Source organism: Heteronotia binoei, chromosome 3 (assembly GCF_032191835.1).
Source record: "Heteronotia binoei isolate CCM8104 ecotype False Entrance Well chromosome 3, APGP_CSIRO_Hbin_v1, whole genome shotgun sequence".
Classification (NCBI taxonomy): Eukaryota; Metazoa; Chordata; class Lepidosauria; order Squamata; family Gekkonidae; genus Heteronotia; species Heteronotia binoei.
In genome coordinates, this window is record NC_083225.1 from 176,291,885 (window position 1) to 176,316,255 (window position 24,371).

General features: G+C 45.7%; 1 protein-coding gene across 2 annotated transcripts in view; it reads right to left on the reverse strand.

The window, feature by feature from the left end:
- Window positions 1–1,184: 1,184 nt before the first annotated feature.
- Window positions 1,185–24,371, reverse strand: part of DEUP1 (deuterosome assembly protein 1) — a 95,729-nt gene continuing 72,542 nt past the window's right edge. For both annotated transcript variants that reach the window (XM_060234946.1, XM_060234945.1), the window contains 2 exons: window positions 12,333–12,621; window positions 1,185–1,583 (listed from right to left, as the gene is read on the reverse strand). In XM_060234946.1, coding sequence (XP_060090929.1) covers window positions 1,419–1,583; window positions 12,333–12,621 — 454 coding nt within the window. In that variant the 3' untranslated portion in view covers window positions 1,185–1,418. The remainder of the gene's footprint in view (window positions 1,584–12,332; window positions 12,622–24,371) is intronic.

Genomic DNA, 24,371 nt, shown 5'->3' on the forward strand with positions numbered 1-24,371 from the left:
CCTCCCCTTCGCTCCCCAAACCCTACCCCTTCTCAGTCTCCACCTCCAAAATCTCAGTCTCTACCCCCAAAATGGAGCTAGCAACTCTAAGCGGGGTGGTGACTGAAACTGGAATTAAACTTCTTTGTTCCAGCAAAAAATTCTTATGGCAAAGATGTCATGGATAAGGGACACGTGATGAAAACTGGGAACAAGAGAACTTGGTATTTGCTTCTGAAGATACGGGCTTTCATGTACCCCATCTCCCAGGCCAGCTTAACTGGTTCCTTTGTTGTGCTGGAGGAAGCACTGGACGCATAAATGATGTTTTGTAGTGACTGTATGCAGAATGCATAAATGATGGGATCTCTAGGTCCTTCAAGTGAGGGAAACTGCACAGGGTGGAAGATTTAACAACCTCTTTCTCCTCACACTATCCTTCCAACCAGAATTGGGCTCCTGCACCTGGGAACTGTATTCCAAAAAGAAATGCTAGGCTCTTTGACCACCCCACTCCCCACATTTTGCCTGGTTGGACCTCAGTCTCCACATCAGTTCAATGCCCTCCTCTCTTGGTCACATGAGGTCCAAATATTGTCAATTGAGGGAAAAGGGAGAAAGACGGAAAAGATGGCATCGTGCCGCAGTACTGGGATGAGAGGTGGGAAATCTAGTTTTTGAATCCTCACTCTGCAACTGGATAGCTTTTTTTAAAGCATTGTTTTTCAACCCTACCTACAGGGCTTTTTTTCGAGCAGGAACGCTGTTCCAGCTGGCTCGGCATCAGGGGGTGTGGCCTAATATGCAAATGAGTTCATGCTGAGCTTTTTGTACAAAAAAAGCCTTTGTGAAACAACAGCGACATCAGGGGGTGTGGCCCAACATGCAGATGAGCTCCTGCTGGGCTTTTTCTATTAAAAAAGCCTTGTTTACCTACCTTTCAGGTTGATATGACAGTAAAGTAGCTCTGAGGCTTTAGGAGAGACACAGGTAACCGAAGAATAAAGGACTGGTTTATACTTGGTCTCTTGCCAGGTTGTAGAAAGGGAGAGAAAAGAACCCCAAGTGAGGAATGGTAGGTCTTGGACCCCTGAACACCCAGATTTGTACCAAGGTTTTGCTCTAGAATCTGCTACAATGAAAGGGATTTTACGAGCAGGGCACATTTTAAATAGGAGTACAATACAGGGATATTCAGTATGTGCTTAAGATTTAAAAGGTTTCATATTTAATTTACAGGTATTTTTAGATCTCATAAAAACTGCAATACAAAATATTTACATCGAAATAAAGACAGCAGGCAAACTATATACGAAATCTCGCATTCTTTGTCTTGGGGGTAAATGTTGTTTTTTTTTTTAATGATAGAGCAGAAGATTTGTGTTGGGATAGTAACTACATCTCAGCATTTATTCTTTTCCCCCCAGACTTATCTTTTGTCAGCTTTGCTTGAGACCGGCGTATTTCTTTAGGGTATTCCCCGACTGCCTTTGCAGTTCCTCGATGTGTGCGTTTAAAACCTTTTCAAAGTCTCTCGCTCGCTTCTCTTCCTCTTGGAGGAACTTCTCTGTTGCGGTGGCAGGAAATGAGGTCTCCGGGGAAGGCTGAGCGATACAGAAGGATTGGCACAATTAGGACGGGCGCAATTACGGCACCGGCGACATTCCGCTGGCAGAAGGATCTTTGTGTTTGTATAGGCATTCTTCAGCTAGCTCCCCTTGCCGGGGGCTTTATACCCAGCTGGAGTGCATCCAGATCTATACTGGAACATTAGCTCAAAGACACACAGATACAGTCACGGTGCTTGAGCAGGCCCATGATTTAATGGTAAGGACGACAAATGTTTCTGAAACTTAAAGCCAGTCCCTGTTGTTGGTCTGATTTGTTTTTCATCCCGCACTGCCTTCAAGGAACAGACGTGGTCCTCTCATCCTCTCAACAGCCCTGTGAAGTAAGTAGGGATGCCAGGCTCCAGGTGGGACCTGGGAATCTCCTGGAATTACAGCTTATCTCCAGACTACGGAGATCAGTTCCCCTGGAGAAAATGGGTGCTTTGGAGGGTACACTCTATGACAGGGGTGTCAAACATGTGGCCTGGGGGCCGAATCAGGCCCCCGGAGGGCTCCTGTCAGGCCCCCAGGCAACTCCCTGTTATCTGCTTCTTTCTCCCTCTCTTGCTTCCTTCTGCATCACAACTTGCTTTGCCAGGTTTGCTCAATCACACAGGAGCTACAGAGCAAAGCTCCTCCCTTGGGGAGGAAATGAGGGAAGGACAGCTAACTTTGCCAGGTTCTCTCAATTGCACAGCAGAGCTACTGAGCCAAGCCTCTCTTCCTTCTGTTGGCTGAGGCTCAACAAGCCAGCGAGGTGGATTAGGCTGAGTGTGCGTGTCTGTCTGCGTTCTTTATAAAGTTTATATCTTCCCTACCTGGCATTACATTTTATGACACACGTGGCTCAGCCTGACAAGGTGAAAAGCTGGTCTTCATAACAAATGAGTTTGACACCCCTGCTCTATGGCATTGTACTCGACTGAGGTTCCTGTCCTCTCCAGGCTCCACCCCCAAATCTCCAGAAGTTTCCTCAACTGGAGGTGGCAACCCTACCCCCCCATCCCCTGCTGGTGGCCAGAGCAGTCCCAGAAACCCTAGAGGGAGGCCAGAATGAGAGCAGGGTTGCCATTCCACAATTGGAGCTACTGAAGGGAACCACAAGGGTTATTGTGGCAAAATACGAAGGATAAAACTTCTCAGCACAATACTTTATAAACTAAAGCCAAGTGATACAAAACTAAAGCAGAGATACTCCAGTGTGATCCGATAGAACCACAAAAATATTTATCAAAGTCCTCAGTACAGGAGTGTTCTTGTTGGAAAGTTTTCTTCTTCTTTCTCTTCTTGGAGAATGGTTATCATTTTAACGGACGTTGAAATGATGGCCATTCTCAAATAAGAAAGCACTCCGTACCTGCTTGGTGGCCTCACCTGCCAACCCTAGCTGGGAGAGAGGAAGTGACCGGCCCAAGGTCCCTTGGTGGGCAGTTAGAGAATTAAACCAGAGTCCTTCTGGTCCTAGGCTAACAATCCCCATCTACATTTTAAGACATGGCTTATGTGCTTCTTAGCAGCCTGACTAGCCTAATCTTCTCAGAGCCTGGAAACCAAGCAGCACTGGCCACAGTCAGTACTTGGATGGTAGACCACCAAGGAAGACTGGGGATGCTATTTAGAGAGGCAGGCAATGGAAAACCGCATCTGATCATCTCTTGCCTTGAAAACCCCATGGTTCTGGGGCTGGCATGTTACTACTGCTGCTGCTGCTACTATTGCTATTATGAACTGTCGCATAATTTGACTTGTAGATGGTGTTCTGCAATTTGAGATCTAACCAATTGCTAGGGAATTACAGATGCATCTTCCACAGGATTCTTGCTGTTCCAAGCAACACTGTCTTCTGGAGCTGAACTGGTATTATTTGGTCAGCGCCCAGAATAACCAGGTGTTCCTTGAGACTTCTAGGCACTGCTCCAATGACAACTGGCACAAGGGATGTTCCCAGAGATGCTCTATTTAATAGGTCTTGGCATTTCATGATCTTCTCCTGTTCTTTCTTTTCTATTCTGCTGTCTCCTGGGATCACAATGTCAATGATCCAAACCCTATTTCTCATTTTCTCTACAACTGTGACATCAGGAGTGCTATGCTCCATATGTTTCTCTGATCAGAACTGGAAGTCCTAAAGAACCTTTGTTTCATGATTCTTCATGATCTTGTCAGTTTGTGCTCCCATGACATTTCTGGCGGATTGTAAGCCATGCTGCTTGCAAACATTCCAGTGCAACATAACTCCAACTCTGTCATGATGTTTTCCGTCAATCTGAGCAATTTTACTGCAGATTATTATTATTATTATTATTATTATTATTATTAGATTCTTAGCCTGAAAAAAAATTAATGTTGTGTTCCTTTTTTCTTTTTTTAACTCTTCTGAGACACTTGCAGCTAAGTGCTGGTTGATATATCCACACCTATCACCTTGTGACAGAGCACTGAGTGATGGCTTGCATGTGTGGATGCCCCGCACCATAAGGCGCTCCGGACGATAGGACGCATCTTCCTCCTGGAGGGCGATCCGCTGCCTCCGATCCCGGCGCTTCCTCCATGCCTGCCTGCCTGCCTGGCTCCAGCTCTGATGCTTACAGCAAGCGCCAGGATCGCTCCCTCTGCCCTCCGATCCCGGTGCTTGCTGTAAGCGTCAGAGCTGAAGCCAGGCAGGCAGTCATGGAGGAAGCACCCGCCCCCTCCGCAAACCCAGCGCTTTGCGAGCGCCGGCTGTGGAGGGGGCAGCGTGCTTCCTCCGTGCCTTTCTGCCTGGCTTCAGCTCTGACGCTTACAGCAAGCGCTGGGATCGGAGGGCAGAGGGAGCGATCCTGGTGCTTGCTGTAAGCATCAGAGCTGGAGCCAGGCAGGCAGGCGCGGGGGAAACGCCGGGATCAGAGGCGGAGGCAGCGGATCGCCCCCCCAGGAAGGTAGTACCGGTATCTTCGCTCCATAAGACGCACACACTTTCCCCCCTACTTTTTTGGGGGTGGGGAAAGTGCGTCTTATGGTGCGAAAAATACGGTAATTATAGCAGAGATATAAACTTTATAAGAGGCTGTGACGGAAAGCAAAGGGTTAAGAATAAACTGAAGGCGCACAGGGCTGCGTCAGGTGACCTGAGGGTGGGGGCAGAGTGCTCACAGCTCTCAGGGAGGGAAAAAGTTAGTTCATGACAAGAAACTGCTGAGGCAGGAGCTCAGTCAGGAGTCTGTCAGAGTTGGAGCCTGACAGAAAGACTGAGAGGGTCAGTTGGGGCCTGAGAAGGGCTGAAAAGATAGCTGATCCTGAGTGGAAGCTGGAGACGGAGACGGGGAAGTCTTCCAGAGACGGCCAGCTTGACCTAACCAGCCGAGAGGGCTGTGTGTGTGTGTGAGTCAGTTAAAGACCTGAACGGTCGCAGACACCAGGAAACTACGCTAAAGACCTAGTGAGGAGGTTGAGGGAGTAGATGTGGGTCAGAGACACCAAGAAGGGCTGAGAGAAGAGTCTTCAGTCGAGGGGTGTGACTAGACACATCTATCCCAAGAGGCCAGACCTCGACAAAAGGTGGAGAGGGAGTTGAAGGTGGACTGTGTAACTGTGCAAGACTCAAGAAAGTAAAAGTAATCGTGAAGCCTGAAACAAAAGATTAAGCCTGTGTAAATATATCCCATATCCCCAGTTCAAGACTGTTAGTAACAATAAATCTGTGGTTTTAAATTCAAGTTCTCGTGAGCCTATATTGTGTGAGAAAAACTACAAAGCTGCTGTGGTCCCATCCATCTAAACAAGTAAAATACCCCGAAGAGACTGAAATATAGAGATCCAGTGAGGCCGTGAGGCTGGCACTGCGATAATTGGTGGCAGCGGTGGGATTTCGAAGAAAAACCCCAAAATAAGTGTCACTAAGACACACAGAAAGTAGAGGGACACTGCAGTGAAGGAATTAAGACAGTTTTGTGAAAAATTCCTGTCAGAAATGGCTCCTCCTAAGAGAACTACCACAGCCACGGGGGATGGGCAGACACAAGAGGAGATTCCTGAGGAGAATCCTACTCATAGCATAGAGGCTATGAAAATACAGTTGGAATTGGCCAGAATAGAAGCAGAAAAACAAATTCAGATGGCCAAAATTCAAGTAGAAAGAGAGGAGAGAGAACACAGAGAAAGGGAAGCGGAAAGAGAGAGAGAGCACAGAGAGAGGGAACATGAAAGAGAAAAAGGAATGGAAATGGCTAGGCTGGAATCAGAGAGAGGAGTGGAAATGGCTAGGCTGGAATCAGAGAGAGAACACAGAGAAAGGAAAGCAGAGAGAGAACATGAGGAAAAAATGTACAGGTTGAAACTCCAGGAGATTCAAGGAAGGCCTGAGTCTCAACGTGATACTAGAAATGAGAGGCGCCTCACAGTAGAACAAAAGAAATTCCCCAAGTATCAAAAAGGGGATGACGTAGAAGCTTTTTTGTTTAATTTTGAAAGAACATGTAAAGATTTGAGAGTTGCTGATGAGGACAGAATGATTTATTTGAGACCTCAGATCTGTGGAGAGTTGAGTGAAATGTACTCTGAACTGAGGGATGAGGAAACTTCTGATTATCAATTGTATAAGGAAAGGGTCAGAGTCCGCTTTGGCTTAACAGCAGAGCAAAGCAGGAAAAAATTTAGAGAAATCAGAAGGAAGCCTGGAGAAACATACTCTCAACTAGGTTGTCGGTTAGACAGAGCCCTGAACAGATGGGTTGAAGGGAGTAAAGTTTCCACTTTAGAAGACCTGAAAAACTTAGTGGGCTTGGAACAGTTTTATAACCAAGTCCCCTCTCAGTATAGGTGGGTTCTGAGAGACAAGAAGTTGAAAACAGTAGAAGAAGCAGCTATGATTCTAGATGAGATTGAATCAGATCTAGGGAGATCAATGTGGACTGCTCCAACTAAAAACCCCCGAGTCTGGAACTCTCCAGAGAAGTCTGGGGCGGGTAACAACAACCCTGCAAAGCGGTACAGTCCACCTCCATATAGAAGGACCCAGGCTGCTTGCTTCCAATGTGGAGGAATTGGGCACTATGCCAAATTTTGCCCAGAAAAAGGGAAAAAGACCCCACCAGCTAAGACAGTTAAAATAGTGCAAAGTCAAAAGCAAGAAGTAGAAACAAACCCCTCACTTCCAGAGAACACACCACCAGAAAGACCCAATAGTGTTCTGAAAGTGTGGAAGGTGCAGGAGAGCTTGAGTGAGGAATATACTGAGACTGTGACAGTAAATGACAAGGAAGTCAAGGCTTATAGGGACACAGGGGCGCGTGTTACCCTAATACAGCCAGAATTAGTAAAAAGTCATCAGTATTTGCCTGGGAAAACTTACACCATAAAGGGCATTAAAGGACCTACATTTGAAGTGGCCCTAGCAGAAGTTCCTATCAAGTATAGAGAGTTCCAAGGTGATTGGATTGTGGGAGTCCTGAGTGACATAGGAACATCGCTTCTATTGGGCAATGATTTAGCTGATGAGTTAAAGAGACAGCAAGCTAATCCTGTCAACATTGTTACAAGAAGCAGGCCAGAAGAAGCAACTACTGAGGTGTGTGTACAGCAACCAGCAGAAGAAGAGGAAACAATGTTGCAGACCATCCCTGCTGCAGAATTCCTCAGAGAGCAGCAACAAGATGACAGCCTGAAGGAACTATGGCAGAGAACTGGGGTGAGTGACACTGACACTGAGATCACAATTGAACACCCATGCCAATTTAAAGTGATAGACCAGAAACTATACCGGGTGGCTTTAAGAAGAAAACATAACATAGTCTGGGAAAGAAAGAAGCAATTAGTCCTGCCAAGAAAGTATAGGATGCAAGTGTTGGATTTGGCTCATGCATCACCCATGGCCTCTCACCTTGGCATCAATAAGACAAGGGACCGAGTGCAAGAACGGTTCTTTTGGCCAAATATGGGCAAGGACATAAGGGCTTTTTGCAAATCGTGTCAGGCCTGCCAAATGGTGGGGAAAGCTCTAGACAAAACTAAGGGTCTATTACAACCAGTCCCTATAGTCACAGAAGCCTTTGGGAAGATAGGAGTAGATATTGTTGGTCCTATCTCCAGAGTGACCAGAAGGGGAAACAAGTACATCCTGACCATCGTAGATTATGCCACCAAGTTCCCAGAAGCGGTTCCACTTAAGGACATTGAGGCAAAGACAGTGGCGGAAGCCCTACTGACTGTGTTTTCAAGATTGGGTTTTCCAAAAGAGATGGTGACTGATTTAGGCACCACATTTATGTCAAATGTGATGCAAGAATTGTTAAGAGCTTGTGGAATCCGGCCTGTGACCACAACAGCATACCACCCACAAGCAAATGGACTCAATGAAAGGTTTAATGGCACCCTGAACCATATGTTAAAGACTTACGCATACAAGCATCCCAACGATTGGGACCAGAGGTTGCAACACCTGCTCTTCGGGTACAGGGAGGTACCCCAAGAAAGTTCCGGGTACAGTCCATTTGAACTGTTGTATGGAAGACAAGCCAGAGGACCCCTTGATGTTCTGAAAGAGGCGTGGTCCGGGAACGAGGACATCCAGGAGACAGATGTCATCTCTTACCTACACGAACTACAACAGCATCTGCAGGAGGTGAGGACGGCTGCTGCAGACAACATGAGAAGATCGCAACGACGGCAGAAGCAGTGGTACGACTCCAAGTCCAGAGACAGAGAGTTCAAGTCAGGAGACAGAGTACTGGTGTTGAAGCCCAGGAAGAAGAACAAGTTAGATGTGGCCTGGGAGGGACCTTATACCATCGCCCATAAGGTCTCCAACGTGAACTATGTAGTGAACTTAAGTGAAGATGGGGAACAATGTAAAGTGTTCCATGTGAATATGCTAAAACCTTATTTTGACAGGGGTAATTTGGTTTTAGTTGCAAAGAAGGGAGTCAGGGAGGGAACTGAATTGTCGGGTTGGGGGAAAATATCCCAGGAAGAAACCATTAAGGAGGTTCAGTTCGCCCCTTCTCTTAATGGAGAACAGAGAGCCCAATTACAAACGATATTGGGAGGGTACAAAACAATCTTTTCAGATGTACCAGGGAAGACGAACTTAGTGTGTCATAAGATTGACACAGGGGATTCGAGGCCTGTAGCACTCCAACCATACAGAGTGACTGGCCCGAATGCCAAGTATGTACAGCAGGAGGTAGAAGAGATGTTACAACTGGGTTTAATTGTACCTTCAGAAAGTCCGTGGGCCTCACCTGTAGTCCTAGTACCCAAACCAGACAAAACTATGAGGTTTTGTGTGGACTACAGGAGATTGAATAAAATAACAGTACCGGATGTGTATCCAATGCCTCGCATAGACGAGTTAGTCGAGACAATTGGAGCTGCCAATTTTATTTCCACCTTAGATTTGACAAAAGGTTATTGGCAGGTAGCTATGGATCCAAAAGATCAACAGAAAACAGCGTTTATAACCAAGGAGGGACTCTTTGAGTTTACTGTGTTACCATTCGGGTTAAGGAATGCTCCCTCCACATTCCAGAGAGTAATTGATAAGATGTTAGTGGGACTGAAAGAATTTGCGCTTGCATATATTGACGATATTGCTATTTTCAGTGCTACATGGAAGGAACATTTGCAGCATGTGGCCATTGTGTTACAACGAGTGAAAGATGCGGGTCTCACCATTAAGGCATCTAAGTGTCAACTAGCCATGGCCGAGGTTAAGTATTTAGGGCATGTGCTAGGAGGAGGTAAGGTCAAAGCAGATTGGGGAAAGGTGCAAGCCATACATGAGTGGCCTAGACCCCAAACTAAGAAGGAAATTCGAGCGTTTTTGGGCGTAGTAGGATACTACAGGAGGTTTATACCTGAGTTTAGCACGATAGCAGCACCGCTATGTGAGTGCACCAAGAAGAAGAACCCTGATCCAGTAATCTGGAATGCAGAGTGTCAAAAAGCGTATGAACATCTGAAAGTGGTTCTGACCACTGAGCCAGTGTTGAAAACTCCAGAGTTTTCAAAGGAGTTTACCCTCTTTACTGATGCATCTAATGTTGGGGTAGGTGCAACATTAAGTCAGCAAGGAGAGGAAGGACTGTATCATCCAGTTCTGTATCTGAGTAAGAATGTATATAATTTTGAAGTTGGTATTATGACAAAAGTGTTATAACGTAGTGTAACCCAAGCAAGTGTGCCCATGTCCCATTGCTCAGCAAAAGGCTGAGACCTTTCGCCTTGCGCAATGTCTCAAAAGGGGGAGGGACATGTGACGGAAAGCAAAGGGTTAAGAATAAACTGAAGGCGCACAGGGCTGCGTCAGGTGACCTGAGGGTGGGGGCAGAGTGCTCACAGCTCTCAGGGAGGGAAAAAGTTAGTTCATGACAAGAAACTGCTGAGGCAGGAGCTCAGTCAGGAGTCTGTCAGAGTTGGAGCCTGACAGAAAGACTGAGAGGGTCAGTTGGGGCCTGAGAAGGGCTGAAAAGATAGCTGATCCTGAGTGGAAGCTGGAGACGGAGACGGGGAAGTCTTCCAGAGACGGCCAGCTTGACCTAACCAGCCGAGAGGGCTGTGTGTGTGTGTGAGTCAGTTAAAGACCTGAACGGTCGCAGACACCAGGAAACTACGCTAAAGACCTAGTGAGGAGGTTGAGGGAGTAGATGTGGGTCAGAGACACCAAGAAGGGCTGAGAGAAGAGTCTTCAGTCGAGGGGTGTGACTAGACACATCTATCCCAAGAGGCCAGACCTCGACAAAAGGTGGAGAGGGAGTTGAAGGTGGACTGTGTAACTGTGCAAGACTCAAGAAAGTAAAAGTAATCGTGAAGCCTGAAACAAAAGATTAAGCCTGTGTAAATATATCCCATATCCCCAGTTCAAGACTGTTAGTAACAATAAATCTGTGGTTTTAAATTCAAGTTCTCGTGAGCCTATATTGTGTGAGAAAAACTACAAAGCTGCTGTGGTCCCATCCATCTAAACAAGTAAAATACCCCGAAGAGACTGAAATATAGAGATCCAGTGAGGCCGTGAGGCTGGCGCTGCGATAGAGGCACAAACACAATTAAAGATGTTTAAAAAACATCAGCACTCGTTGGTCTTAAACGTGCTTTCTTTGTATCTTGCTCATGCGATCCAGGGAACTGGGCAAAGGAAACTCTGTCTCTTTCCTTCCTTCCCCAGGGGACCAGGAGGGTGAGGAGCCTCAGCCAACAGAAGGAAGGCAGGCTTGGCTCAGTAGCTCTGCTGTGCAACTGAAAGAACCTGTCAAAGCAAGTTATTCCTCCCCCCCCCTTCCTCACCAAGGGTGGAGCCTCAGTCAATGGAGAAAATAGAAGCTTCACTCTGTAGCTCCTGTGAGATTGAGTAAGCCTGGCAAAGCAAGTTGTGATGCAGAAGGAAGCAAGAGAGAGAAAGAAGGAAGCAGACAACAGCCAGTTGCTCAGGGGCCTGATAGGAGCCCTCCGAGGGCCTGATTCAGCCCCCAAGCTGCATGTTTGACACCTCTGTTATATGGTGCTCTGTATTCCCCCTTGGCTCTATAAATTTGGTAAAACAGAGAAGTAGAAATCGCTTTTCCTTCCAGATTTTACTCTAGTAGATCTTTTGCATTTTAGGGTGGAACAGGTATAGATCTTCGCACACAACAAAGAGGCTGGAAGCGACTAGAATTGCAAAGATAATGACTATACGCAGCAGATCCAGGCAGGAGATAAACACCTCTCTCCCCATCCATACCTGTAGATGAAGGGAAGGTATATCTTTCTCTAATGCACTGGCCCATCTCATCCCCACAACATCCCACAGCAATACCCCTTGATACATGACAGACAAACCTGTGTATCTATCCCTTCTCTCTTTTTGTAGCATTGCACACTTGGAACGTCTGCCCCAGCCATGTGCACAGTTTCTGTTGTGCCTTAGCTGCCTGCTAGATTAGAGCTGACATGGCTTGGTCGAAATCAAGAGCCTCGTATCACTTCCACTAAAGGATGGGGTGTGAACTTGTTTGTTTTGTCAGCGCCAAGGTGTTTCTGTTGGGAGGGACGGTGGCTCAGTGGTAGAGCATCCGCTTAGGAAGCAGAAGGTCCCAATTTCAATCCTTGGCATCTCTAACTAAAAAGAGTCCAGGCAAGTAGGTGTGAAAAACCTCAGCTTGAGACCCTGGAGAGCCGCTGCCAGTCTGAGAAGACAATACTGACTTTGATGGATTCTGATTCAGTATAAGGCAGCTTCATATGTTCATATGTTAACAGGGAGCATTCCATAATCCAGGTTCTAAAAAAAAAAACCCTTGTGCAGAAGAAGACGACTGTATATATACACCCCTCTCTGAATCAAGAGTCTCAGAGCGGCTTACAATCTCCTTTTTTTCTTCCCCCACAACAGACACCCTGTGAGGTGTGCGGGGTTGAGAGAGCTCTCACAGCAGCTGCCCTTTCAAGGACAACTCCTACGAGAGCTATGGCTGACCCAAGGCCATTCCAGCAGGTGCAAGTAGAGGAGTGGGGAATCAAACCCGGTTCTCCCAGATAAGGGTCTGCACACTTAACCATTACACCAAACTGGCTCACATCTCATCTGTATTTGTATCATTCACATCTGTGAGTGATACAGCTCACATCTGTGTTTGTTTCACTCTGATCTCTTCTCACTTAGTTACCTGGCACTGGCTAACTCTCTGAATGTGCAAACTACCTCTCCACGCTGGGGGCCCCTGTTGAAGGCGAAGCCTTGTGAATGTGATTTAAAAACCACCACAAACAAAGTTGAGAGTTACTGACCATCTGGCTTTCTTCTATAACATGAAGATGGCTGAGCAACGTATCAGATTGATTTCTTTCCGGAAGGTAATTGCCATAATATGCAGGATATACTGCTGGTGGTGATCGAGATCTGCCGTCTATTGTAGGTTCGCGATCTCTGCACGGTCTCGGAGAAAGCAAATTTGCAGTGTTTTCAGTACTGGCAATATCCCCTTGGCCCTTCCAGGTAGGAATCTGGGTTCTGCAGTGGTCAAGGGTTTCGTAAGTTGCAGATTGTGGCGTCCATTCCTTTTCATTCCGCGCTGGTCTGAAATAACAGTACAAAAGGGTTTCGTGTTAGGCCAGCTACACTTTGCAAAACATCACTTGTGTGCCAAAATATTCTATTCCAACTTCGTCTGTAGGATTTCATTTAATTTCTTTGATTAAAGATATTTATATCCTGCCTTTTTTCTTAGGAGGCCAAAGCAACGAACAGCAGATTTAAAAAGAGTTACACAACACTTATCAACTGAATGTTACACAGAAAGATCACAGAAAACCTTTTGAAATGGAAATAAAAGGTCTTTACAGACCTTCTAAAAGTCAGCAAAGATGGAATCCTCGTATTTCCAGTTGTGGGAGAATTAGAGAAAATGTGAAGGAGGCACTGTTTTTTTTTATTTGTGGAGTGCACCTGGCATGTGGGCTTATACAGGGAGCAATGTTCCCAGGCTGTAAAAGTAACTGCAAATACCTTGAATTGATTCCAGAAACAAATCGGAAGCCGGGGAAGATATTTTAGAAGAGGAAAAGCAAGATATATGTGGCTCTTCCTTGTCACCAGGCCTCAGATTCAGCAGGAGTTCACAGGAGTGCAGCTCCTGAACCTTTCTGAGGGTTCCCCTCCTCCTTCTCACCTTGCCCAATAATAGTAGGTGCAGCTGCATATCAATCCCTAGATGAGCTCCACCACCTATTTTTCTACAAAACGACCCCTGCCTGTCACCAAACGAGAAGCTGCATTTCGAATTTGCTTTAGCATCTGGGTTATCTTTGAGTGGCCAAGTGCAAAGTAATGCACATTGGGGCCAAGAATCCCAGCTACAAATACAAGTTGATGGGGTGTGAACTGGCAGAGACTGACCAAGAGAGAGATCTTGGGGTCGTGGTAGATAACTCACTGAAAATGTCAAGACAGTGTGCGTTTGCAATAAAAAAGGCCAACGCCATGCTGGGAATTATTAGGAAGGGAATTGTAAACAAATCAGCCAGTATCATAATGCTCCTGTATAAATCAATGGTGCGGTCTCATTTGGAGTACTGTGTGCAGTTCTGGTCGCCGCACCTCAAAAAGGATATTATAGCATTGGAGAAAGTCCAGAGAAGGGCAACTAGAATGATTAAAGGGCTGGAACACTTTCCCTATGAAGAAAGGTTGAAACGCTTGGGACTCTTTAGCTTGGAGAAACGTCGACTGGGGGGTGACATGATAGAGGTTTACAAGATAATGCATGGGATGGAGAAAGTAGAGAAAGAAGTACTTTTCTCCCTTTCTCGCAATACAAGAACTTGTGGGCATTCGATGAAATTGCTGAGCAGACAGGTTAAAACAGATAAAAGGAAGTACTTCTTCACTCAAAGGGTGATTAACATGTGGAATTCACTGCCACAGGAGGTGGTGGCGGCCACAAGCATAGCCACCTTCAAGAGGGGTTTAGATAAAAATATGGAGCACAGGTCCATCAGTGGCTATTAGCCACAGTGTGTGTGTATATATAAAATTTTTTGCCACTGTGTGACACAGAGTGTTGGACTGGATGGGCCATTGGCCTGATCCAACATGGCTTCTCTTATGTTCTTATCTTCTAGGGCTGCCCCCACATAGTACCTGTTGCAATAGCCCAGCCTGGATGGAGGCTGCAGAAACTCGGAACAATACAGCAAGGTCACCCCTGTCCATGACAGTTGATGACCTATGCTTAAGGGATCGTTTCCTTCCACAAATAAAAAAAATCCAACAATCTAAGGCCGCTTTATATGTCCATGGGTTATGCAGGTCTAGGTTTAGATAGCCTTTCCATGATGGATTCAGACAGCCTTTCCAATACGACAGCAGCTCAGCACTTGTAAAATTTTCTACTTATTTTGCTCACGATACAATGAATTGCTCTGCCTTCCCCTCCCCCATTTTACACCGTTGGCACTGACTCCAACAGGTTAGGGAAGAACAGAAGGCCACAAATGACGTCTTCCCTCAGGGCCAAAATACGCTCAGGGATCCCATCCGGGCAGCTGCTCATGTTGGCCTGAGTCCGACTCGACTCAGCAATATTTGAAGCCTTCCTTCAGCCAAAAGAGTCATCTTCCAAATCAAGTAGTTTTTCCTTTAATTTTCTCCAACCTAAGACAGGATACTGCCCTTTATCATTCATATACTAGGTTTGCAGACTTTCATCTATTTTAAAAACGGATCAGAAGCACAGGCTGCTGGATGGACTGAAGATCCACCTGGTCCAGCATCTTGTTTCATGCGAGGCTCTATTAAGAAGCTTGTGTGTGGGCTGTGACTGCTATTGCCTCCGTAATGTGAGAAGAGTGTTGCTAGTCCTCATTGTATGGTAGTCTGCCTCTGAGCTTGGAGGTTCCCTGTTTTGGCTAACAGACTGACCTGTCATGAATTTAGCCGATCCTTTTCTTTAAAGTCAACAAACGTCACCACCACATTTGGTAGCAGCAAATAACCAACTAAGGTAACTAGGCATTGCATGAAGGAGGACTTTTTTAAATGATCCACCCAGCTGCTGCATTATCTGACGGCCAAATTCGATGGCGCTGAATCCAGCAGGTTAGGAAAGGAGGACGGACGTACACAAGAACACAAGATCATGAACGACATCTTCCCCAGGGGCCAAAATATGCTCAAGGACCCCATCTGGGCAGCTGCTCCTTGCATCTGCCAAAGGAGCATGGTGCCATTTTGGAGTTTGTTCTTCTACTTTTAAAATGGCTGTGGAGACCCAATTCTGACAGGGGCCATGGGGAAAACTGCTAGGCCCTCTAGCAATTTAAAAAAAATAAAAACTAGATCTAAAATGGCACCACATCCCTTTGGCAGACACAGTATGGTTGCTGGCTCCAGTTTGGGAAATACCTGGAGATTTTGGGAGTGGAGCCTGAGAAGGGCAGGGTTTGGGGAGGGGAGGGGCTTCAATGAGGTAGAATGCCACAGAGTCCACCTCCCCCAGCAGCCATTTTCTCCAGGTGAACTGATCTTTGTTGCCTAAGAGATCTCCAGATCCAGGTCAAGAAACTCCTGAATATTTGGAGATGGATGGAGCCTGGGAAGGACAGGGACTTCAGTGGGGTACAATGCCCTAGAATTCACTCTCCAAAGTCCACATTTTCTCCAGGGGACCTGATCTCTGTAGATAAACTGTAATTCCAGGGAATCCCGAGGTCCCCTCTTGGAGGCTGGCATCCCTATCGCCTACCACCGGGAGGCTGGTCAGCCCTAACACAAAGGGACATAATATCATCTTGTTTGACCCCCAAGAAACTGTCTTCGACCAGCTTAGCTACGTTTTCCCTTGTGAATGCATTCTGCATTTGGGAGTTTATACATTTTAAAATTCTCACCAGTCGCAACTGGGAACAAACAGGTGAAGTTACGTGCATCTATTTGGGCTTTTTTTATCTCTATCCCCTCCCCCATGGGCAAACATTACCAAGCCTCTTTAACATAAATAGCACAAACGCATTAGCATGGCATCTGGAAATTGGCAATTATGAAAAAAAAAAAGCTTTGGGAAAAAAAGGAACACCACATGTTTTCTATTTTTGCTATATCAAAGATATCCTTTTGCCCTTCATTCCGTGGTATAATTGCCATGGAAACAGAACAGCAAATTAAAACCGAGGGAAAAAAACCCTGGTTCACACCCTGGAGTCAGAGTCAGATCACAATAGCTTGGGTTTATCTGTTTCTGTTTGATAATATAGCGGTGGTTTGCTGGGAAAATGTTGATGCCTTTTCACTGAGACATAAAGCTGAAACCAGCAATGGAACAGCCTTGATTTGTAGACTGGATGGGAATGTGCCCCAAACCTCACAAAACATACATATCAGAATTTGTGGATGAGCTGAAGTTGGTCCATTCACACTTGTTATCGATTTGCACTCATATAGTTAAATAAGTGCCCCGTGGCGCAGAGTGGTAAAGCTGCAGTACTGCACTTGGAGCCTTCTGCTCACGACCTGAGTTCGATCCCAGCGGAAGCTGGGTTCAGGTAGCCGGCTCCAGGTTGACTCAGCCTTCCATCCTTCCGAGGTCGGTAAAATGAGTACTTAAGCTTGCTGGAGGGAAAGTGCAGATGACTGGGGAAGGCAATGGCAAACCACCCCGTAAAAAGTCTGCCGTGAAAACGTTGTGAAAGCAATGTCACCCCAGAGTCGAAAACGACTGGTGCTTGCGCAGGGGACTACCTTTTTATATAGTTAAATATGTGTAAGGCAAGGATTCTTAACCTTTTTTGTGCTGTACTGCCTTTTTCGCCAGTATGGTAAAGTCTATGGACTCTTTCTCAGAATAATTGTTTTTAAAATACGTAACATCAAATACATAGGATAACAAAGGAAAGGTAAACAGGAAGATGACCATTTTTAGGTCGAAATGCATCAGGCCAAGTGGTTTCCCGTTGTGGTTTTATAATTTCACAAAGGAAGGAGGCTATTGAAGGGCCCCCAACTGTTTTTAACTTTCTATAATAATAAATACATGCATTTTTGTTTACGATTCAATGTTATATTTTGCTTTTAATTTTTGGCCCTTAAGTTGTATATTAACCTTTTACCTCATCATTTCTGCCTGCCATATGCTTTGCTGCCGGAGTCTCCTGTCAAGTTTTACAATTCTTAGACTGGAGGAGGAATAAGGATGTGCTGAAGCACAGCGATCTTAGTGAACTAGTCAAAGGCGAGAGAACTACAACGTGTGGGGGCTTCCTTTGAGAAGCATTTGGACGTTTCAGCTGTTTTTCTTTTTTTTTAAAAAAAATTATTTCATTCATTTGTAGTCTGCCTTCTTCATTGCAAGACTCGAGGCAGATCGCACAGTGCCAGCCTTGGCAGTCAATAGGGTGTGACATCTAATAAGCAACACAATTTGGAGCTGGATTACAGAAATTTGAAACAAAGCAAGAAGTATTAAATGTGACAAGTTAAACAAGGCAGAAAACGGCATTACATAAGGAGGAGGCAAGGCAGGGGTGCAGGGTAATACGGATAGAGAATAGATAATGGAGACTATGTGCAATAACAGTCTGCAGTCCCAGTCCTGTTATTAAAACACTGTCCTGGACCATTCTCTTATAGTACAGCCCTATTACGTCTATAGAAATACCCCCCTGAACAATTCTATTGTGCAGTTTGCAGGATGATGGAAGCAAGGGAGGCCTTTCTGTCCTCCTCAGGCTTGCCATGATTCAATGGAACCTCCTTGTTTTGTAGAAAAACAGGTGTGGAGCTCATTAGCAAATGCCCCCTAGCCAAAAGCAACCCAAGAAAGGAGAGCCCCAGGCAAGCGAGGCCTGCTTGGGCTGGCTAGAGATTCACTGGCCTCACTCACCCGGGGCTCTCCTGGGCTGCCCCTCCCCCCAGTAAAAGAGCCAGCAAGCCACCCGCCACCCAAAATCACATAAGAAGTGGAGAAAGGGTGGTGCAGGCTTCTCTAAGGGTTAATGAGGGCTGCCGGGGGTGTGGCAAAGCTAGCTGGCTGGCTGCCTGCTATCCTAATCCAGGAATTGTTATGCAGCTGCACCTACTATTCAATGGAGGAAGGGGAGGAACTGTCAGGAAGGTTCAGGAGCTGTACTCCTGTGAGCTTCTGCTGAATCTGAGGCCTGGTAACCTTTCAAATATCAGCGGCAGAAAGCAGGAGAAATTTGTTATTCCTGCAGGATTGACTCGGTCAGGTGTGCATCTTAACTGCAGGTATGCTTGTTCCTTGGCCATCTGACCTCTTCCACCTATCGATAATGGGCATATATGTCAAGATGGGCAGCCATGTTAGTCTGTCCGTAGCGGTAGAAAAGAGCTGCTTCAAGACTAGCAAAATTTGTGGCAGGAAGAAGCTTTTGAGTCCAAAGAAGTGAACCAAGTGACTCATGAAAGCTCGTTCCTTGCCACAAATTTTGTTAGTCTTTAAGGTGCTGCTGAGTGTGTGTGTGTGTGTGCACTTGTGTACAGCTGCAACAAGTGCTGTCAAATGCGGAGGATGGATCGCTTGCTCTCCTTGAGGACAATGGTTCCTGACAAGGCATCTGCATGCACAAGTTTCATACCGCTCACCTAACGAGCCACCAACCCATAATGTTCAAATATGTGTCATGTCCCACCACCAGTTTCTAAACCGATAGTGCTGTGGCAGGGGGTTCTTTTTGCCTAAAGAAGCGGGCTGGGAAGGGGACGCTTAATTCTTTCCCCTGGCTGCTGTTTTGTTCTGCAGCTCTCTCTCCCAGCTGCTTTCCCCCCACCAGTTGCACGTTTACACTTGGAAAATGCTAAACGCATCTCTCCATTTTTTTTTTTTAAAGGCAAATCCTCCCTGAAGCTGTTTTCGTTTGCACACTGGTTGTCACAACATCATTACGCACACTTGCACGTAAAGCGTAGTTTGCTCTTAAACTACCTGCTGTCTCTACATACTGTCTGTCCCACAGGCTGGGCAGAGCAGACTGGTAAATAGGTCTCTTTAGGGCTCTAATCATACACCGTGCAAAACAGGAGGTGAAACTGCCCAAGATGATCATTTTAGGTAATCGCTGGCTATTTCTGAATCAAGATTTCAGTTCACCAGAAAGGTAAATCTGCAGGTTCCACATAATTGCTATGGAATCCTTGGACTGAAGCCGGAAAACTGCTGCCTAGAACTGTCCTAGTGCTCCACTCCAAAAGCTTTCCTACCGGCGTTTCCCCCCCCCCCCCCCAAATTGTATCTGGTTTGCTGCCACTGTCATAAAGGAGCTGAAAATATTTTTAAAAAAACATTTCTAAAACGTCACTGTTTTTAATGATATATTTGATCTATTTAATTCAAAAGATGACTGGCTAAAAATGAGTGGGAGCCAGATATATATAGACACGCACAAAAATTATTTCTTCTTCTTGAGCTCAGGATATCTTTAGCATCTCCTACTGTTCTTGCCTCCTTGCTTTTGAATTTCAGGCAATATTAATTCATTGGGCACCATCTGAAATGCACCAGCTTTTCATACCACGTCGACGAAGGACACCGATGTTGCAAAAATAATAGAAATGTTTTTAATGAGACTTCTAAAAATTGCAACCGGTAGCCGGGGAAAGATATGAGACGGGAGGTGTAGTTCAAGCTGCTTATTAAAATCATCTCTTGCCAAGCAGTTTATGTCTCCCGCTGGCTTCTCCAATCCCTCATTTTTTTTATTAGACTCTATTAACAACTCCTGCATAAAATGAATAGCAAGAGGAGGTCCAAAATGATATAACCTTACAAAAGGTTTTAAAATATGATACCACGGTGTAAAAGGTCAAGACAGTTGTTGGCTGTAATTAACAAGACCCTCTTTCTACGATCTGGAAAGGTGTAAAGCCACCAGTCTCAGCTTTAACATGGTCTCCTCTGGAATACACAGTTTAGACTGAAGAAGCAATTCAGAAATGTTTCACAGAAAAGGTGGCAGGATGACAGAAGTTCTAGAAGGGAAGGCTGAAGATGCTAGAAAAGGGAAGGTGCTGTAAGCCGTGTTAAGAGCCCCACTAGGGAGAAAAACAAGGTATAAAAATCTAAAAATAAAGGGCAAAATTAGAATCTTGTAAATGCACACACAGATTAGGGTTGCCAAATCCAAGTCAAGAAATATCTGAGGACTTTGTGGGGGAGCCAGGAGCAAGGGTGTGACAAGCATAATTGAACTCCAAGGGAGTTCTGGCCAGTACATTTAAAGGGACCACACACCTTTTAAAATGCCTTCCTTCCATAGGAAATAATGAAGGATAGGGGCACCTTCTTTTGGGGCTCATAGAATTAGACCCCCTCGGTCCAATCTTTTTGAAACTTGGGGGGTATTTGGGGGAGAGGCACTGGATGCTATACTGGAAATATGGTGCCTCTACCTCAAAAAACAGCCCCCCTGAGCCCCAGATACCCGCGGATCAATTCTCCATTATTTCCTATGGGAGTAAGTCCATAGGGAATAACAGAGTTCCCAGCAGACATTTCCCTACCCTCCCCCTGCTTTCTGATGACCCTGAAGTGGGGGAGGGCCTCCAAACTGGGGGATCCTCTGCCCCCACCTGGGGATTGGCAACCCTAACACAGATTAGTTTCTGCCATCTGCAGTGCAGATTATAGGGTTGCTAAGTACCTTTAAGCCCCTGGTGGGGCTCAATGATGTCATCCGGAAGTGACATCATCGCACCAGCGATGTTGTGTAGCAACAGCTCTAGGCGATTCCGGGAAAACTATGGTTTTCCCAGACACTCTAGCCCAGGGGTCCTCAACCTTTTTAAATAGGGGGCCAGTTCACTGTCCCTCAGACTGTTGGAGGGCCGGACTGCTGTTACTGTACAAGGCCGTGGGCCGTCAGTTCTCCGTCTTCTGCATCTCTCTCCCTTCCCCGCACCACACACCCGGCCTGGGAACTCACCTCACCTCAGTATCACCTCACACTCTGTCTCCGCCGCCTCAGCCCAGTGCCGGAAGTGTGCGTTGCTAATGCAAGTTTAGGTCGAACGTCACTTCTGGTCTGATTTTGCCATAACCCGGCGGGCCGCATAAACGTCCTCAGCGGGCCGCATCTGGCCCACGGGCCGCAGGTTGAGGACCCCTGCTCTAGCCATTGGGAGGGGAAAACTCTATGGTGCCTATTGTACCATAGAGTTTCGTCTCCCAAATGGCTAGATTGTCTGGCAAAGCCATAGAGTTTTCCTGGAAATGCCTAGAGCGGTCGCCGCGTGACGTCACGATGATGTCACTTCCAGGTGACATCATTGCAAGGAGGAGGTTTCCCCCCGCTGGCCCAACATGGGCCGGCGGGTTGGGAACCTCTTGGGCGGGGGAACCCCCACCCGGACCGGGGGCTTGGCAGCCCTAGTGCAGAACAATCTTTGAATGTGTTGGCCAGTCCAACCCTTGCATGCTGGAGTTCAAGGTCAGCATGCCCTCCAATGAGCCCAAGGTTGGGCCTCATTTGGCTTCTGGCATCTATATCAACTTTTTATTATGGCTTCATTTTTCAAATATGTATTTTAATGCCATTATTTTAATCTGTTCTGACACAGTTATTCAGAGTTTTATAAGCTGCTTTAGGTGTCTTTGGCCTGACCATGCTGCCTCGAAATAAATAAAGCAAACAACTAAACAAGCCATCGTTCGGCCTGATGACTCAGCTCAGAGCAGCCAGCCTTTCCAAATGAGGGCTCATTTATCTTTAATTATTCTGTAGGTGAAGGAGTTTGGACAGGTGCAGTCCGCCTGCTTCCTGAAGCAGGGAGAGAACGAACGACTGAGGTCACCTATTCTCTACAGCCATAAACAGCCAGGGGCCTTAATGAGGAAATCCCTGCACTAAATGCAGAACATTCTCTGCAGGAAACTCACAAACTAAGCACAACCTTGCCGTGCAGAGAGGACAAGAAGGCATACATTTTTTTAAATAAGAGAGAAACAGACGTGTTTATGACTACCCTTAATAAAACTGGCTAAATGGGCCAATTCAGAATGTAACATGTGCCTAGGGATGTTGTGAAATATATAAAACAAGAGGAAGGAGTTTATGGGTAGGAGGCAGCTCAGGCTATTAGGGACTTACTAGAAAAACTGTTCAGTTTTTGCTGAGTGACCGAGAAGTCTTTAAGGTGAATCCTTCTCTCTCTCTCTCTCTCTCTCTCTCTGCATCCACCCAGGGCTGACATATGATTGCATTGTCTCCCTCCTTGCAATGTGGCCCCAATCCATGAATTTAAGTATCTGCAGATGGGCCCACATTGATTATTAGATGCATTGATAAGAGGGGGCACAAAATGGCTTCTGGGAGAAGCAAAATTCCATTGCTGTGTGTCTGCTTTGGGTGTTTTCCCTCCTTGCCATTGCTGCTTACAACTTGTCTACGCCCCCAACATCTGTCCATGTGCAGGCTTCAATCTTTCAGTTTTGGGTGGGTTCTACCCCATATTAGTTTTCATGCCAAGCATAATTTTTTCGTGTAACCCTAGGAGAGGGGGTTGCAAGACCTTACACTGTAGCAGTGGCTGGTTCCACTTTACTGATTTTTTTTTTTTTAAATCTACACTGGGGATTAGCCTTTGGCTGTCTTCTTTACAACTGAAGATATACTGTCTTAAGAGGTGGGAGTCTGAACTGGATAATCTATTGATTACTTTTCATTGGAATATGAACTGATCGATGTTTTTACCTATGAAGACAAAAACAAGACACCTAGAGCAGCAGTCTTCAAACTTCGCCCTAACGATCCTACTACAGTCAAGAAAGCTCAGGGCTGACAAATCCACAGCAAAGATGGCAACTTCAGCTGGTAGTGCTGGAAGACTGACTACTGACTGTGCAGAGAAGTGTAGGCAATTGATAAACCAAGCAGTTTATTTTAGGAACTAGCATTGCTGCATAGAAAAGAGAGAGGTAGGTTAGTGACCTAACTACATATCTGGTGGAAACAAAGAACTCTGAGAAGAAGGAATTGTGTGTATTGGGGGGGGGGGGGGGAGATTTTGGGGCTTGCTATTTTGTTATTTGTTTTAGCTGGGGATGTTTTAACTGTTAATGTATGCTGATTTGAGCCAAGAGGAAATGGAGGATATCAATGGCTTTATAAATAAATACATACATACATAAATAAGGAAGGAAGGAAGCCTGAGAATTGCATTCTGGGGACAAACAAAGAAATTACATTTAGCAGAACAGAGATGATAAGTGACCCACATGCCTGTCTGACTAGGCTTCCTGTGAGCTGCCCATACACCATGCATTGCATAATTTCAACATGTGGCATCTGTCCCCAATTTGTTTGAAAGAAGAACTTAAGGACAAAGATTAGAAGCAGGATGGCTGAGGAAGGGTAAGAGCCTGCTAGTGAAAAAGAGGACTGGAGGGCTGGCTCGTTAGCCTTGTTCATCAGTGGGACAAGTGAGGGAACACACAGCCAATCAGAATGCAGAAAACCACCATGTCTAGTTAAAAAGAAGTAGGGAGCAGCAACTGTTCATGTCCTGCCTATGGTTCAAATGCATCCTTGTCTGGGATACCGGAAGCTTCCCTGAACCAATGCTTCCTTCAAGAATGAACAAAATGAAAATATTTGACATACTACTGTTTTGTTGCTTTCACATGCTCATGCTACTCAGATCAAAAGTTTGCTCAATTTGCTGATTTTACTATTCTGTCATTGTACCATTTTACATTCTAAACCACTGCCTACCAGATAATTTTACTTCACTGTCATTGGTTCTTAAATCTGTACCATGTTGCATTCTGGGCCACTGCCTACCAGCTATGTATGGCTCTGCTCACTGTGCTGGATTCCTCGTCTGATGAAGTGTGCTTAAGAGCACACAAAAGTTTACATTCTAAATAAAAATTGGTTGGTCTTAAAGGTGCAACTTGACTCCTGCTTTGTTCAAAATGAAAACTGTAATTGTCAAGCATTGGGAGGGGGGGAGGATTTTCGGTTAAAACTTTACGCCATCAGGAAACCTGCCATGCGCATCTAGCACTAAATTAAATAACTGTTTGCAATTCCAATTTGGGACTTCTCCAGCGCAACATTTCAGAAGCTGCAGGTGTGTGTGTGTGAGAGGGGCTAAGCTTGCTCCACCATCTGTATAGAAGGTTGGCCTACTGAAGATGTAAGGAACATTTATTATTACTTATAAGAAATCCTAGTAGGATGCCCAAAGTGAGAAGCAATAGATATTTCATATATTTAGATTTAAATTCTCAAAAGATTGCACTCACTATTTTGTGACAGTTCGACTGGTCCTAATAGAAAAGTATTACATTACTCTCATTTTTGGATTTCTCCCCA